The 14,692-nt window shown below is 43.7% G+C and overlaps 1 protein-coding gene across 1 annotated transcript; it reads right to left on the bottom strand.

Moving 5' to 3' along the window:
* Positions 1-309: 309 nt before the first annotated feature.
* phospho2 (phosphatase, orphan 2) lies at positions 310-14,584 on the bottom strand. Its single transcript, XM_061669994.1, has 4 exons — positions 14,303-14,584; positions 14,079-14,180; positions 13,905-13,999; positions 310-5,443 (listed from the first exon to the last, which is right to left on the bottom strand). The coding sequence occupies exons 1-4, from the start codon at positions 14,398-14,400 to the stop codon at positions 4,884-4,886; spliced, it is 855 nt and encodes a 284-aa protein (XP_061525978.1). The 5' UTR covers positions 14,401-14,584; the 3' UTR covers positions 310-4,883.
* Positions 14,585-14,692: the final 108 nt, after the last annotated feature.

The following is a 14,692-nucleotide window of genomic DNA, read 5'->3' as shown; positions in this document are numbered from 1 at the left end:
CTTAACATTGACTGCAGTTCTAACCCGAATGCAATGGCGGCAAAAAAGACTTAGGACTTAAATACTTTGCAGCAATTATTTCAGGTCCAACCATTTTGCTGCCTTAACAAGCTCCACTAATAAAATACTAGCATACCTAAACAGTGGCTCACGATATGCCATATACAAGGGTGGCATGACGATTTCAGTCTTGGTAGCGACCACCAGCGATTACTTGAGACCTGAACACTTTGATGCCTTAACAGGCTGTTGTGGAGATACAGTGCAAAAAAAAAAAAAAAAAAAAAAAAAAAGGGATCTGAGACATACTGGAAACAATGGATTTGATTTATTTTGTTCAAGTTGGCTTGTGGACAGTTGGCAAGGACTTGGCTTCCGCTGCTCCAGGCTACGACTCTGGCTCTCAAAACATCAGTCTGTTTTCAGTCCTTGGCAGCAACCACCAGAGGATGCAATTAGTTCAGGCCTGACTGTTTTTACTTGGTGCAGCCTGTTTAGGCAGCAGTTTTCAATTATCAAAGTACCATAATAATGAGTATACAGTGTTACATTGACTTAGGGCCCCGACATGAGTTTTTAAAGTTCTGAGCATGGTTGATATTTTTTATTTTTTGCTTTGTGTTGGGATCGTGACATACACCACTCAAGTGTGTGTGTTTGTGTGAGGAGGGGTGGGGTGGGGGCGCAATTATTTTCAATAAGAAAAAAATATTTGATTTATGAGTAAACTCCTGATTGGTTGACAATTGTGGAACATTTGTGACACTGTGAGGAATCGGCAGTGTACTGTGCACGTAGGGCAATGCATGACACAGTGTGGAAAAATATAACTTTTACACAAAATATGAATTTGAGTTCTCACAAAAAAATGTTTTTGTGATCACAAAACACACTTTTGTGGTCAGTATTTCTAGTTACGAGTATGTAATTGTGGGACAAATCTTACGCCATAGCACGGCAACCCAAACATTTTTGTATTTTGTGATTTGAGGATTTTCTTTCCTGAGACGTGAATGCTATTGAAATGCATTTGGGAAATGTCAGACTTCTTAAGATTAACCCCATGCGGATATACGGGAGTTGGCTTCCTTCCAGTGAGATGTGGGCACCGCTTGTCGAACAGGCTACTTGAAAGGAGCATGTGTTTTTCTATTCTCTCTATATATTTAATAAATACTAGACTATACAGACCCTCCATCCATCCATTCTCAACACCAGTTATCCTGTTCAGGGTCACAGGAGCGCTGGAGCCTGACTTCGGGCGAAAGGCAGACTACACCCTGAACTGGTATAGTCAGTCGCAGCGTACATATAGACAAGGGCAACCATTTCCACTCACATTCACACCGTCACTGAGTGGGAACTGAAACCACGCTGCCCGCAACAAAGTCAGGCGAGTGTAGCACTACACCATCAGTGACCTATACAGAGCCTTTCTAAAAAAAAAATTATATCATGGATAAGTTTATTTATTTTCATAATTCGATTCAAAAAATTAAGATTTCATAGATTCAGGGCCCACAATTTAAACAATTTAAAGTATTTGTTTGTTTATTTTTACATAATGTGGTCTTTCAGCTCATAAAACCCACAAAATGAGGAATTCAGATAATTAGAATACTGTGAAGAAATTACCATTTACTTCTGTTTTTGTACCCAAAAAAAAAAAAAAGAAAAAGAATTAGGGCTCACATTAAGTCAATCAAAATATGGTACTTTCAAAACAATTTGTTAATCTTCAATATGCTTGGTTGGGAATTGAGACAATCAGCCTGTGGCAATGCCTGGGAGTTATGGAAGCCCAGATTTCCTTAATGCCTGCTGTCAGTTTTTTTTTGGGGGGGTCTGGTGCCCCTCATTTTCTTCTTAATACCCCATCGATTCTCAATGGGGTTTAGATCCGTCAAGCACCGTGATGGCATGGGCATCAAACTAGGTTTTGGTGCTTCTGGCTGTATAGGCAGGGGCCAGGTCCTGCTGGAAGATGAAATCTGCATCTCCATAGAGAGCCCCAGCAGAAGACATCATGAAGTCCTCTTAAACATTCTGGTAGACTGCTGTGGTGACCTTGGATTGAAGAAAGAAGAGTTTACCAACACCTGCACTGGACATTGCACCCCAAATCATGACTGACTGTGGATATTTCACACTGGAACTCAAGCAGCTTGGTTTCCGTTCTTCACCCATCTTCCTCCAAACCCTTGGACCTTGATTATCGAATGACAGGCACACTTTACTTTCATCGGAATAGAGGTGTCATGAACGGAACAGAGGATAGGACCCAAAAATGCAGGACTCCAAAACAAATGGACAGTTTCCAAAAAGAGAGGTTTAATAGACGGGCATAGATCGGTACAGAACCCGGAACACACACCCATGATAGGAGGACCTCGGACCACTGGCCAACAGTCCAGTCCTTCTTCTCCAAGGCCGAGTTGAGACGCTTCCTATGTTGGCTCCGAAGTGGCTTGACCCGGGGAACCCGCCAGTTGTAGCCCATTTCCTGGATGCGTCTGAATGTGGTGTTTTTTTAAGCTGTGCTGCTAGATTCTTGAATCTTCTCTCTTTGATAATCCGCTGAGGGCCCACGGTCATTTTGTTTGCTGGTGCTTCTTCTCCTGCCACATTTTGTCCTTCCACGAGACTTTCCATTGATAAGCTTGGACACGGCACTCTGTGAACAGCCAGCCTCCTTAGCTATCAATGTTTGTGGCTTACCCATCCTAAGAAATCTTCTGGCCAGTTGTCAAGTCTGCGTTCTTCCCCATATTGAACCCAACTGAGACAATTGAACCAAACTGAAGCAATTTAATGACACCTGGGGGAAACCTGTGCAGGTGCTTTGAGTTTAGTAGATTAGTGTGCGATACTCAGTTTACAACATTGATGGCCTGCAAAATTTGGGATGATTTAGTCACTGTGTTCACATTTTTTGAATTCCTGATTTCGTGGGTATTATGAGTTGGAAGCCCAAACTATGTAAAGATAAACAAATACTTGAAATTGTTTAAATTGCGGACCCAGAATCTATAATGTGTCTATAAATCTATAAAGTGTAACTTTTTGAATGGAATTATGGAAATAAACTTTTCCATGATATTAAAATTTTTTGGAAAGGGGTCTGTATATGTAATTTAATCCGCGTTTGGAAGGCCAGCTCTTGACCAGCGTTGCCCAGCAACCATACCGGCGGCACACACACTGCCGTGTCATTTCAACGGATTTCATGATTGAGAGAAAATATGAACACAATTATTCCAGAACTAGCACACCATTACTCTGTAGCGGACATGCACGCCGCAACTTTGAGGCGTCAAGAGACTCGCGACCACCTGAGAACTCCCACTCCTCCACGATGCCCTGCTGTGATACGACGAGGACAATACCTGGTGTACGTCAAGTGGACCTTAACCTAATAAGCAGCTTCCCGCCAAATCTTGATTCCTGTCTTCAAAAGACTCCTTCCCTGACCAAAAGATTGGAGGGAAAACTCCCTTCAAGCAGACCACGAGGTCAATATTCACCCATGCGCGAGGCGCCACCCACTGGCGTTGAGAGGAACTGCAAGCAGAACTTGTGGACGTGCCTTTGATGTTTGTTAACAGAAGATAAAATGTCCGTTTTTATACCTTGCAAACTGCAGAAATATGTCTGTGTCCTTATTCTCACTTTGACAGGTCCTCTGCGTGATTTTGAAAGCTGTTCATGATTTGAACTCAAACAGTACAAAATGTTGTATTGAACCATAAGCAACCCATCTGCTACGACCAAAGTTGAAACAATGAATCTATGCGTGAGAGTACAAAGACCAGCTGATCTGCGTTCGTGTGTCGACACTGCAATCCTTACTGTGATGTACAACATCAGTGCGTAATAATTGTGGGGAAATTCATACAAAATCCCAACTTTGCCTTCTCTCGCTCTGACTCAACGCATTAAACGCTCATTTAGTTTAACCCAGCGACCACACACGATGTCCTAATTTCCATTTTCGTACGCCTTATTTTCTTTTTCGCTTACCCTTAGTGTTACTTTCTTGTTGTAGTTTGTAGTTGTGTGTTTCATTAAATCTACAATAAAATTCCACTCGTGGTCGTATTTTGTGTGTGTTCTGAATTTAAGTAGACCTCTCTAATCTAGGACTCCAAATGTCGTAGAGTGTAGCAACCTACAGATCATGAGACTGATTAAAAAGTTTTGACGTAATTTTGCCTAAAATTAAAACTTGAAAAATTTGACGTAGTCCGCTTTGAGGCATTAGTTTGATTTTTAACAATTAAATCAAAATTACGATAAACCGGAAGTAACGCAAACGTCGCTCCCGACTTATTACTTTATCCTAAATTAATTAAAATTCTTATTTCATACATAATCGCTACAACGCCATTAAGATGACTGCAGTTGTGAGCGGCACTTTCAGACATACTTCCAAGCCACCATGCAGCATGTTTGAAAGGAAAATGCCTCTCGCAGCTCGGGCATGAAAATTAATTCATATTACATTATTTTTGACGTTTCGCCATCGATCGGCGTAATGTGGTCGGGTCACATTACAGCCGTTGGGCAGTCGGTGAGCCTATATAGGCCAGGTGTCCGTCAGCATGCCGTCGGAGGCTCGGAATCAAAACATGCAATATGATGTTTCACCTTCCCGGGGCACTAGACTTACTACAGCCTCTGGAGTGCGCATGAGGAAACCCACTTAAGTCTTTGGCAGAATATGCGCGAGGCTGGATATGAGAGGGAACGCCTTCACTTTAGGGTTACTCCACCCAAAGTAAGCAAATGATAGAATTAAGTGGACGGCTGAGAGGGGGAGTGAGAAAAGCGCGGAGCTGCGCGCCTCTTCTGACTTAAGCATACGGAAAAATATCAATCCTCGGTTAGTCCAGGATTACATCCATTGAGGAGCTCAGACTGGCTTGTAGCTCATGTAGGACTTGGGTTCCGCTGCTCCAGATGACAACTTTGGCTTTCACAGCGTCCTTCTCGCCCTCCAGCAACTTCTCCAGGGCGTATCCCTTCCTGGGCAAGACTACATCGCGCCCCCTCAGACAAAAGGCCGGGCAGAGATCGTTGGCGCCGTCGCCCACATAGAGGACGTGGCTGTACTTGTCTCGCTGGGCCAGGTATCCTTCCAGAACTTTTCGCTTGCACATATTAATGGGACAGCGGCGGCAGTCGTGCGCGTGGTGGCGACGCACTTCCACGCGGCCAAACGAGTTGACTGCGGCCGGGTTGGTAAACACGCGGTCCACGGCTGAACGCAACCCAGCGGCGCAAAGGATCCAGTCGATGAAGAGCGCGTTGGCGTCAGAGATGACCACACAGTCCACGTCGCTCTTGTTGCGTGATATGAAGGTCAGCAGGTCACTCATTCCTGCCGTCAAGGGGATGCATTCCATCTCAGCGCGAACACTCTCTATACTCACTTCCTGCTCGCCTGCAGGAAGAAAGCACAGCAGTACCTTAACTTAATAATTCGTTCCGTGAGCAAGCTCCAAACTCAATTTACTCGTACGGCGTTACTTTGACTTATTTGAGAAAGCCACAGTCGCCGATGAACTTTCAGCCAAACAGGACAAATCAGAAGAGCACACAAAAGTTCTAATTTTGTATTCATAAGGACTAACCTGCTGAGTTGGGTCCACTGCATATCAAATCATTTTCCAAATTTGAATTACTGTAATTTCTTTTGTATAATGCATTTTCTTTCGCCCAAAAAATGTCAAAAGTCAATTGTGCTCATTATACATAGGTAGAGGGAAAAATGGGAAAAAAAAAAAAAAACTTTCCCATTTTATAAATGTATGCCGCCATCTATAGGTTATGAAAAAGCTGTACACTTTTATTCCAAAATGCCACCACCACCTAAAGGTTATGAGAAAGGTTAGAACTTTCATTCTAATATGCCACCGCCACCTAGTGGTTATGAAAAAGGTGTAGCCTCCACTTTCATTCCAATATGACAGGGATAAGTATGACTGCATATGTGTAGAGTTGTGCTCATAAATTTCAATACCCTGGCAGAATTTGTGAAATATTGTTTTATTTTGTTTTAAAATATGACTGATGACTGAACAACAGCCATCATTAATTTCTTTATGGTTATGTTTTGTTTCATTATAATGCTTTTCTGAAATGTTTGACCGTTTAATTTGAATCCCATTAAAGTAAAATTTAAATGTTTCGCCTGGCCCTTCATGTTTTCTTTTAAGAATTATACCCATCTTCCAAATTCTGCCTGGGTAATTAAACATATGAGCACAACTGTGTGTTTTCTAATTGACTAAATAAAAGTAGGGCCGTGAATTTCAAAATAAGAGCAAGTAAATAAAGTATAAAGTATTACGTGTTCAAATATAGTGCTGAACTTCAGAATAATTATTTGAAAAAAACTAACAATATACAGATAACACTTAATGATTTGATCATTTGGGTAGAAGCAAAATCATGCATTGTAAAAAGAATTTTCCAGAATTTTGAGGTCAACTTTGGGGGTGCGTATTATACATGGGTGCACATTATACACGAGAAATTACGGTAATTGAAATTGTCTGGCGACCAGTTCAGGGTGCACCGCGACTCTCGTCCAGAGTCAGCTAGGATAGGCTCCAGCACTCCCGCGAAATTACTGAGGATAAGGGGTACGGAGGATGAATTAATTAAGCCATTTCAGCCCCCCCAAAATGCGAAAATGTTTTTGTTACAACTCTTTCATCAAGAAAAATAGCACCATATTGTATAAGAATATAATAAAAAAAAGAAAATCTTAATGAATAAACTGGCTTTATACAGTGTAAGTACTGTACGTACTGTAGTATTTGTGTGTTGGATGTGTGTGCCTTTATGGCATGGCCTAGTGCGTTACGTCAGGAGTTTTAAAGTCTACGTGTGAGCGTCTGGGTATCAGTTGTGGCATATAGCAGCTCCGTCCAACTGTTTTGTATTTGTGTCTTTTAACTCTTTGTCCCCTTCAATAAATGATTCTAAGTGCATCGGCAACTGGGGCTCTTCTTGCCCACATGCGAGGACATTAAAGTGCCTTAATTGCTTCTTTTTTTTCCACTTCACTCAAGCAGCGGCGCATCTCAAGCTCGCTGATAATTTAGACTTTGGCTCCCAAGCCCCCAGCTAAAAATTTATTTCAGCATTTAGACGTTAAAGTCTGGGTAAAAACCTCACATTTCTGCCACAAATATAGTGAGACTTTCACCAAAAATAATACTGAAAAAATCAAAACGATAAAGGATTATTAGCTAACTTTACTCACAATTATATTCTTATTCACCATTAGCATAACATCAATAATTTTGCAGTTATGTTCTGGTTAAGCATTCACAAAACTTCAACTATTTTTCATTCAAAATATGAATATACTTCCAATACTGAAAATTGGGGTGATCCTTAACTCCAGTGTCCAGTATAGATAAGCAACTATCAGCTACTGTCTTGTTCTATTAGTGAAATAGAAAAATATATCTATGCGGCCGTAACCCGGGATGGGTTATTTAAAACCGTACTCATTACGGCAAAACCGGAGTCATTGGCAGGTATGCTAATTTAATCACTTGAAAAAAATATAAAGGCCTTACCTCAAATAAAACACTACTTTTCCCCCATTGGGGAAAGACATGTTTCAATGTTTGCACTGTACATGTCAACACCAAATAATAATGGAAAATAAATGAAAACTACAGAAATCTGACACTGGTAAAATATCACTTTACTGTATACCTGTATAATAATTTAATTACAATTATGTGCTGTATAATCATACATTTTGATAATAGAATTATCATGCCATCCATCCATCCATTTTCTACCGCTTATTCGAGGTCGGGTCGTGGGGGCAGTAGCTTTAGCAGGGACGCCCAGACTTCCCTCTCCCCACCCACTTCTTCCAGCTCTTCCGGGGGGATCCCGAGGCGTTCCCAGGCCAGCCGAATGACGTAGTCTCTCCAGCGTGTCCTGGGTCGTCCCCGGGGTCTCCTCCCTGTGGGACGTGCCCGGAACACCTCACCAGGGAGGCGTCCGGGAGGCATCCAAATCAGATGTCCCAGCCACCTCATCTGGCTCCTCTCGATCTGAAGGAGCAGCGGCTCTACTCTGAGATCCTCCCGGATGGCCGAGCTTCTCACCCTCTCTCTGCGGAGGAAACTCATTTCAGCCGCTTGTATCCTGGATCTTGTTCTTTCGGTCACAACCCACAGCTCGTGACCATAGGTGAGGGTAGGAATGTAGATCGACCGATAAATCGAGAGCTTCGCCTTTCGGCTTAGCTCCTTTTTTACCACAACGGATCGATACAAAGTCCGCATCACTGCAGATGCTGCACCGATCTGCCTGTCAATCTCACGTTCCATTTTTCCCTCACTCGTGAACAAGACCCCAAAATACTTGAACTCCTCCACACGGGGCAGGATCTCATTCCCGACCTGGAGAGGGCACGCCACCCTTTTCCGACTGAGGACCATGGTCTCAGATTTGGAGGTGCTGATTCTCATCCCAGCCGCTTCACACTCGGCTGCGAACTGCTCCAGTGAGAGTTGGAGGTCACGGCTTGATGAGGCCAACAGAACCACATCATCAGCAAAAGCAGAGATGCAATACTGAGCCCACCAAACCGGATCCCCTCTACGCCTCGGCTGCGCCTATAAATTCTGTCCATAAAAGTTATGAACAGAATTGGTGACAAAGGGCAGCCTTGGCGGAGTCCAACTGTTGGATTTATCTCACCAAACATTATAATGAATAAACACAAAAGGAATGAAGACGTTGGTCATTTTACTCATGAGGAGGGCGCATGGGAGATTGTTCAGATTACAGCCTCTCAACACGCTCTAAACAATCTCTCCCGTCGCTCCTGCATTTATTTGAAAATAGGGAGGTTTCTAAGTTTACAAGACATAACGTACTAAGCTACAAGACACAACACACTAAGGGTAGGGTTTCAAGGTGAAAACATGGCACCTGCCACGTCCCGGCCACGTCCTTCTCTCAGATGATTCCTGCTGAGTCATCTTCTTGAAGGCGAGACATCTTTCTTTCTAAACATTGTCCATAATACTAATGCAAGCTAAGCAAATAAATGATAACTTCTACAATATATCTAACACCAACCCTCACCGGAAACGAGTCCGACTTACTGTCGGATATGCGGACAAAACTCTGACTCCGGTCGTACAGGGACCGAACAGCCCATATCAGTGGGTTCGGTACCCCATACTCCCGGAGCACCCCCCACAGGACTCGCCGAGGGACACAGTCTAACCCCTTCTCCAAGTCAACAAAACACATGTAGACTGGATAGGCAAACTCCCATACACCCTCAAGGACCCTGCTGAGGGTGTAGAGTTGCACCACTGTTCCACGTCCAGGACGTAAACCACACTGCTCCTCCTGAATCTGAGATTCGACTTCCTGACGGACCCTCCTCTCCAGAACCCCTGAATAGACCTTACCAGGGAGGCTGAGGAGTGTGATCCCCCTGCAGTTGGAACACACCCTCTGGTCCCCCTTTTTAAGAAGGGGGGACCACCACCCAGTCTGCCAATCCAGAGGCACTGTCCCTGATGTCCACGCAATGTTGCAGAGGCGTGTCAACCAGGACAGCCCCACAACATCAAGAGCCTTAAGAAACTCAGGGGGGGGATCTCATCCACCCATAGGGTCCTGCCACTGATGAGCTTTTTAACCACATTCGTGACCTCAACCCCCGAGATAGAAGAACCCACATCAGAGTGCCCAAACTCTGCTTCCTCATGGGAAGGCATGTTGGTGGAATTGAGAAGGTCTTCGAAGTATTCGTTCAGCCCACCAACTCAAAACCTCTCAAGTTGAGGTCAGCAGTGCACCATCCCCACAATACACAGTGTTGACGGTGCACTGTTTCCCCCTCCTGAGACGCCGGATGGTGGACCACAATTCCCTCGAAGTAGTTCTCCATGGTCTCACCAAACTCCTCCCACAACTGAGTTTTTGCCTCAGTGACCACCAAAGCTGCGCTTAGCTTGACCCATTTGCTGTCTCCAGAGTCCCACAGGCCAAAAATGCCCGATAGGACTCCTTCCGCTTGATGGCATCCCTTACCACTAGTCTCCACCAACGGCTTCAGGGATTGACCCCTACAACACTGACAACCTTACAGCCACAGCTCCAGTCGACCGCCTCAACAATGGAGGCATGGAACATGGTCTACTCTGACTCCATGTCCCCCCCCCCAGGACGTGGGTCAGGTGCATAGTGAGCTGGGTGGCAGCTGAAGGCGTGCACCTTGGTGGTCGATCCCCAGCTACAGAAGCTGGCTCTAGGGATGTGCAATTCTCTGGCAGGGAAAAAGTCCAAGCTGGTGTACAAGGTTGAGAAGTTCCGACTAGATATAGTCGGACTCACCTCTACACACAGCTTGGGCTCCAGTACCAGTCCTCCTGAGAGGGGATGGACTCTTTTCAACTCTGCAGTTGACTATGGTGAGAGGCGTTGAGCAGGTGTGAGCATACTTATTGCCCCCCGACTTGATGCCTGTAAGTTGTGGTTTACCCTGGTGGACAAGAGGGTAGCCTCCCTCCGCCTTTGGGTGGGAAGATGGGTCCTCATCGTTTATGCCTTTGCACCAAACAGCAGTTCAGAGTATGCACACTTTTCGGAGTCCTTGGAGGGGATGCTGGAGAGCGCTCCCGAAATGACAGTGAGACCTTAAGGGGCGTGACTGGGAGGAATGATAGATGTCAATCCTTCCTTTACCACTATAACAGCTTTAATTCTTCTGAGAAGGCTTTCCACAAGGTTTAGGAATGTGTGTCGGAAATGTTTGACCACTCTTCCAGAAGCATATTTGTGAGGTCACACAGTGATGTTAGACAAGAAGGCCTGGCTCTCAGTCTCCGGTCTAATTCATCTCAACGGTATTCTATCCTGTTAATGTCAGGACTCTGTTAAGGCCAGTCATGTTCACCCACAACAAACTCTCTCAATCCATCTCTTTATGAACCTTGCTTTGTGCAATGGTGCAGAGCCATGATAGAAATGGAAGAACTATTCCCACAAATTTGGGAGCAAAATATTGGCTCCTTAGATTCAGTGAAAGGAAATCTGAAGGATTCAGTATACCAAGAGCTTTCGAACAAGTCATAGCTCCCAACTTTGTAAGAACAGTTTAGGAATGGCCCTATGGGGAGAGAGTTGACTCAAAATTATTTACACAAATATACCCGCGAGTTACACGTTTTTCAGATCCACAAATATATCCGTGATTTACATACGTTTCACAAATCCACAAATATATCTGCGATTTACACGTTTATTAACGTTGTCTGCATTTATCATGACTTATTTGTAAATATTCAATTCTGCTTGTGAATTTTTGAAAGTGGGTTTGTGGATCAGCGGGTACGCACATTTATTTTTGAGACAAAGATAACTGAGTTTTCAAGATATTCTCACACACACGCACACACATTGAGAATATTCACATGTGGCAAGGCCCGTCCCTCCATCCACTAGGCGGCAGTGATGCCGTCTCAGTTGAGACCAAAGACTATAAAATAGATGATTGAGGTCTAGCCACAGTTGTTGTTTAAACACTGTAATAATACGTTGTTTTTTTGTATCTTGCTGACAGATGAGGAAGGTGATTTATTTTTATTTTACCTACTAATGACAGGGCTGCCGGTTGTCGACCTTGTTCAGCCGTGGGCGGTTTCCCGGTGATTTCAGCAGGGTCAGACCATAGACTGTTAATGCAGCCCTATGGGGGGTACAAGCCAGTCCAAACTGTAGGCCGGTCCCAAGCCCGGATAAATGCAGAGGCTTGCGTCAGGAAGGGCATCCGGCTTAAAACTTTGCCAAACAAATATGAGCGTTCATCCAAAGAATTCCATACCGGATCGGTCGTGGCCCGGGTTAACGACGTCCGCCACCGGCGCAGTCAACCTGCAGGGCGCCGTTAGAAACCCAGCTACTGTGGGTCGAAGTCAAAGAAGAGGTGGAAAGCGGGTTATTCGGCAGAAAGAGAAGAGAAAAGCACAGAGCCTAGAACCGAATGTGGGGACTTTGAATGTAAGGACTATGACAGGAACATTTCGGGAGTTGGTTGACATGATGATTAGGAGAAAGGTTGATGTATTGTGTGTCCAGGAGACCAGGTGGAAAGGCAGTAAGGCTAGGAAAGTTTAGGGGCAGGGTTTAAATTATTTTACCATGGTGTAGATGGGAAGAGAAATGGAGTCAGGGTTATTTTAAAAGAAGAGTTGGCTAAGAATGTCTTGGAGGTGAAGAGTATCAGCTCGAGTGATGAGGCTAAAGCTTGAAATTGAGTTATGTCATGTATAATGTGATTAGTGGCTATGCCCCACAGGTAGGATGTGACCTAGAGGTGAAAGAGAAATTCTTGAAGGAGCTAGACAAAGAAGTTCTGAGCATCCCAGACAGAGAGAGTCGTGATTGGTGCAGATTGTAATAGACATGTTGGTGAAGGAAATTGGGGTGATGAAGAAGTGATGGGGAAGTACGGCATCCAGGAAAGGAACTTGGAGGGACAGATGCTGGTAGACTTTGCAAAAATGTTGCAAATGGCTGTAGAAATAGTATATATATATATATTATATTGGTAGAAGGATGATGAGGATGGAGCTGCCAGGCAAGAGAGCTAGAGGAAGACCAAAGAGAAGGTTGATGGATGTCGAGAAGGCAGACATGAGGGCAGTTGGTGTTCGAGAGGAGGATGCAGGAGATAGGCTTACATGGAAAAGGATGACGCGCTGTGGCGACCCCTAAAGGGACAAGCCGAAAGGAAAAGAAGAAGACCATAGACTGTTGGATTCCCATAAAAATACCTTGCAGTCAAGTCATCAACGGAGACAGCAAAACTGCCGCCTAGTGGATGGAGGGACGGGCCTTCCCACGTGTGAATATTCTCAACCTTTGTGTGTGTGTGAATATCTTGAAAACTCTACGTTTGTCTTAAAAATAAGTGTGTGTGCCCACTGATCCACAAACACACCAACAATTCACAAATGATTAGTCATGATAAATGCACACACATCATTAAAAATGTGAAAATCTCAGATATATGTGGATTTGAAAAACATGTAAATCACAGATATCCATAGATCTGAAAATCACATAAATTGCGGATATAGTTTTGTAATAAATTTTGGGACAAATCTCTCCCCATACCCTATCTGTTCCAACATGACTGCACCAATGTACAAAGCAAGGTCCATAAAGACATGGATGAGTGTGTGTTGTGTAAATGAACTTGACTGGCCTGCACAGTCCTGACATCAACCTGATAAAACACATTTTGAATGATTTAGAGTGCAGACTGACCATTTGCACTCACATTCACACCTACGGGCAATTTAGAGTTGTCAATTAACCTACCATGCATGTTTTTTTTTTTTTTTTTTTTTTTGCGATGTGGGAGGAAGCCGGAGTGCCCGGAGAAAACCCACGCAGGCACGGGGAGAACATGCAAACTCCACACAGGCGGGGCCGGGGATTGAACCCCAGTCCTCAGAACTCTGAGGAGGACGCTCAAACCAGTCGTCCACCATGCCGCCCATCCATAATGCAAAAAGAGAAATTTTGAAATTAATTAATTGATTAAACTATAAATACTGTTTATGCTATAAAATTCAAGTTTTAAAAGAGGTTTTGTTTTATCGTGAGATTGAGTGATAAGATTTCCAGCAAAAGTTCTGTGCCTTTCATTATCAAATGTCACTTCATGACGTGTCATTTATATTTTAACGATTCTAAAAATGCCTCTGCTGGCAATTGTTAAGTAACGTAGAGGGTCCAAATAAGTATAAAACCCATTACGATGTTAAGCATTTAAAAAGAAATCTGAAGTGACCACTAATAATATAGAAACCCTCTTATAATATAGGTGTGCATGCCTATATAATCCATCACTCTGCCCATGAACTCAGTCCAGTGGCCTTTTCTGTACAAATTCTTCACCGTGTCAGGGAGCGTCTGACCTGGAAGACACCTAGAACACAAAATATACTTTTAACACGGTGATGCCTGTTTTCAATCATCCATAATGAATCTAAATCGTCAGTATTTACCTGATCACCCACGTGTCACTGTTGTCATCAACCACCGTGTGGTCGAAATCAAACACCATCAACGTCTTCATTACGTCGGAATGTTCGGAATCTGACATAAGACTGGAGGGGGGAAACACGTGAGTAAAACGCCTAAACAACACGCCGAATGTAAAAAGAGGGCACAAATAATACTTAAAACCTCGATCTGTATATCATCAAATAAATATAAATAGTATACTCACTTAAATAAAATAAAAATAAGAATACTAAAGCTTTCTTTAGCTGGACTTTGGTGTCCATGACGCAGCTTTTCGGTTAAAGCCCCACATTTCCCGGTCATGTTCAGGATATTTTTGCGTAATCACAGCCATTCCTGCGCGACGAAATGCGGCTTCAAAGAGCGTTGAAGGGTTTAAAATGGTATAAAGGCCAGATACATTCTTTAAACGACGATAAAAGAAACTTGACCTATATTTTCCTGATGTCGTCAACCGGCCCCTCAGTGAGCCGACTTGATGTCGTCTCAAGATGCACTGTGACTCATTACCGCCACCTGTCGTAAACTATAAACTGGGCAGTCGTTATTCAGACAATTTACAGTTACGAGTTATTTCACCCTTTCAGTGATTCAT

Source organism: Phycodurus eques, chromosome 2 (assembly GCF_024500275.1).
Source record: "Phycodurus eques isolate BA_2022a chromosome 2, UOR_Pequ_1.1, whole genome shotgun sequence".
Lineage (NCBI taxonomy): Eukaryota > Metazoa > Chordata > Actinopteri > Syngnathiformes > Syngnathidae > Phycodurus > Phycodurus eques.
This window is presented reverse-complemented; position numbering and strand designations above follow the sequence as displayed.

Coding starts and splice junctions, on each gene's coding strand:
- phospho2 (XM_061669994.1), bottom strand. CDS start 14,400: ATGACCGGGAAATGTGGGGCTTTAACCGAAAAGCTGCGTCATGGACAC. Junction 14,000..14,078: donor AGTGACACGTGGGTGATCAG/GTAAATACTGAC, acceptor TTTGTGTTCTAG/GTGTCTTCCAGGTCAGACGC. Junction 5,444..13,904: donor CAGAGTGATGGATTATATAG/GCATGCACACCT, acceptor TTCTTCCTGCAG/GCGAGCAGGAAGTGAGTATA.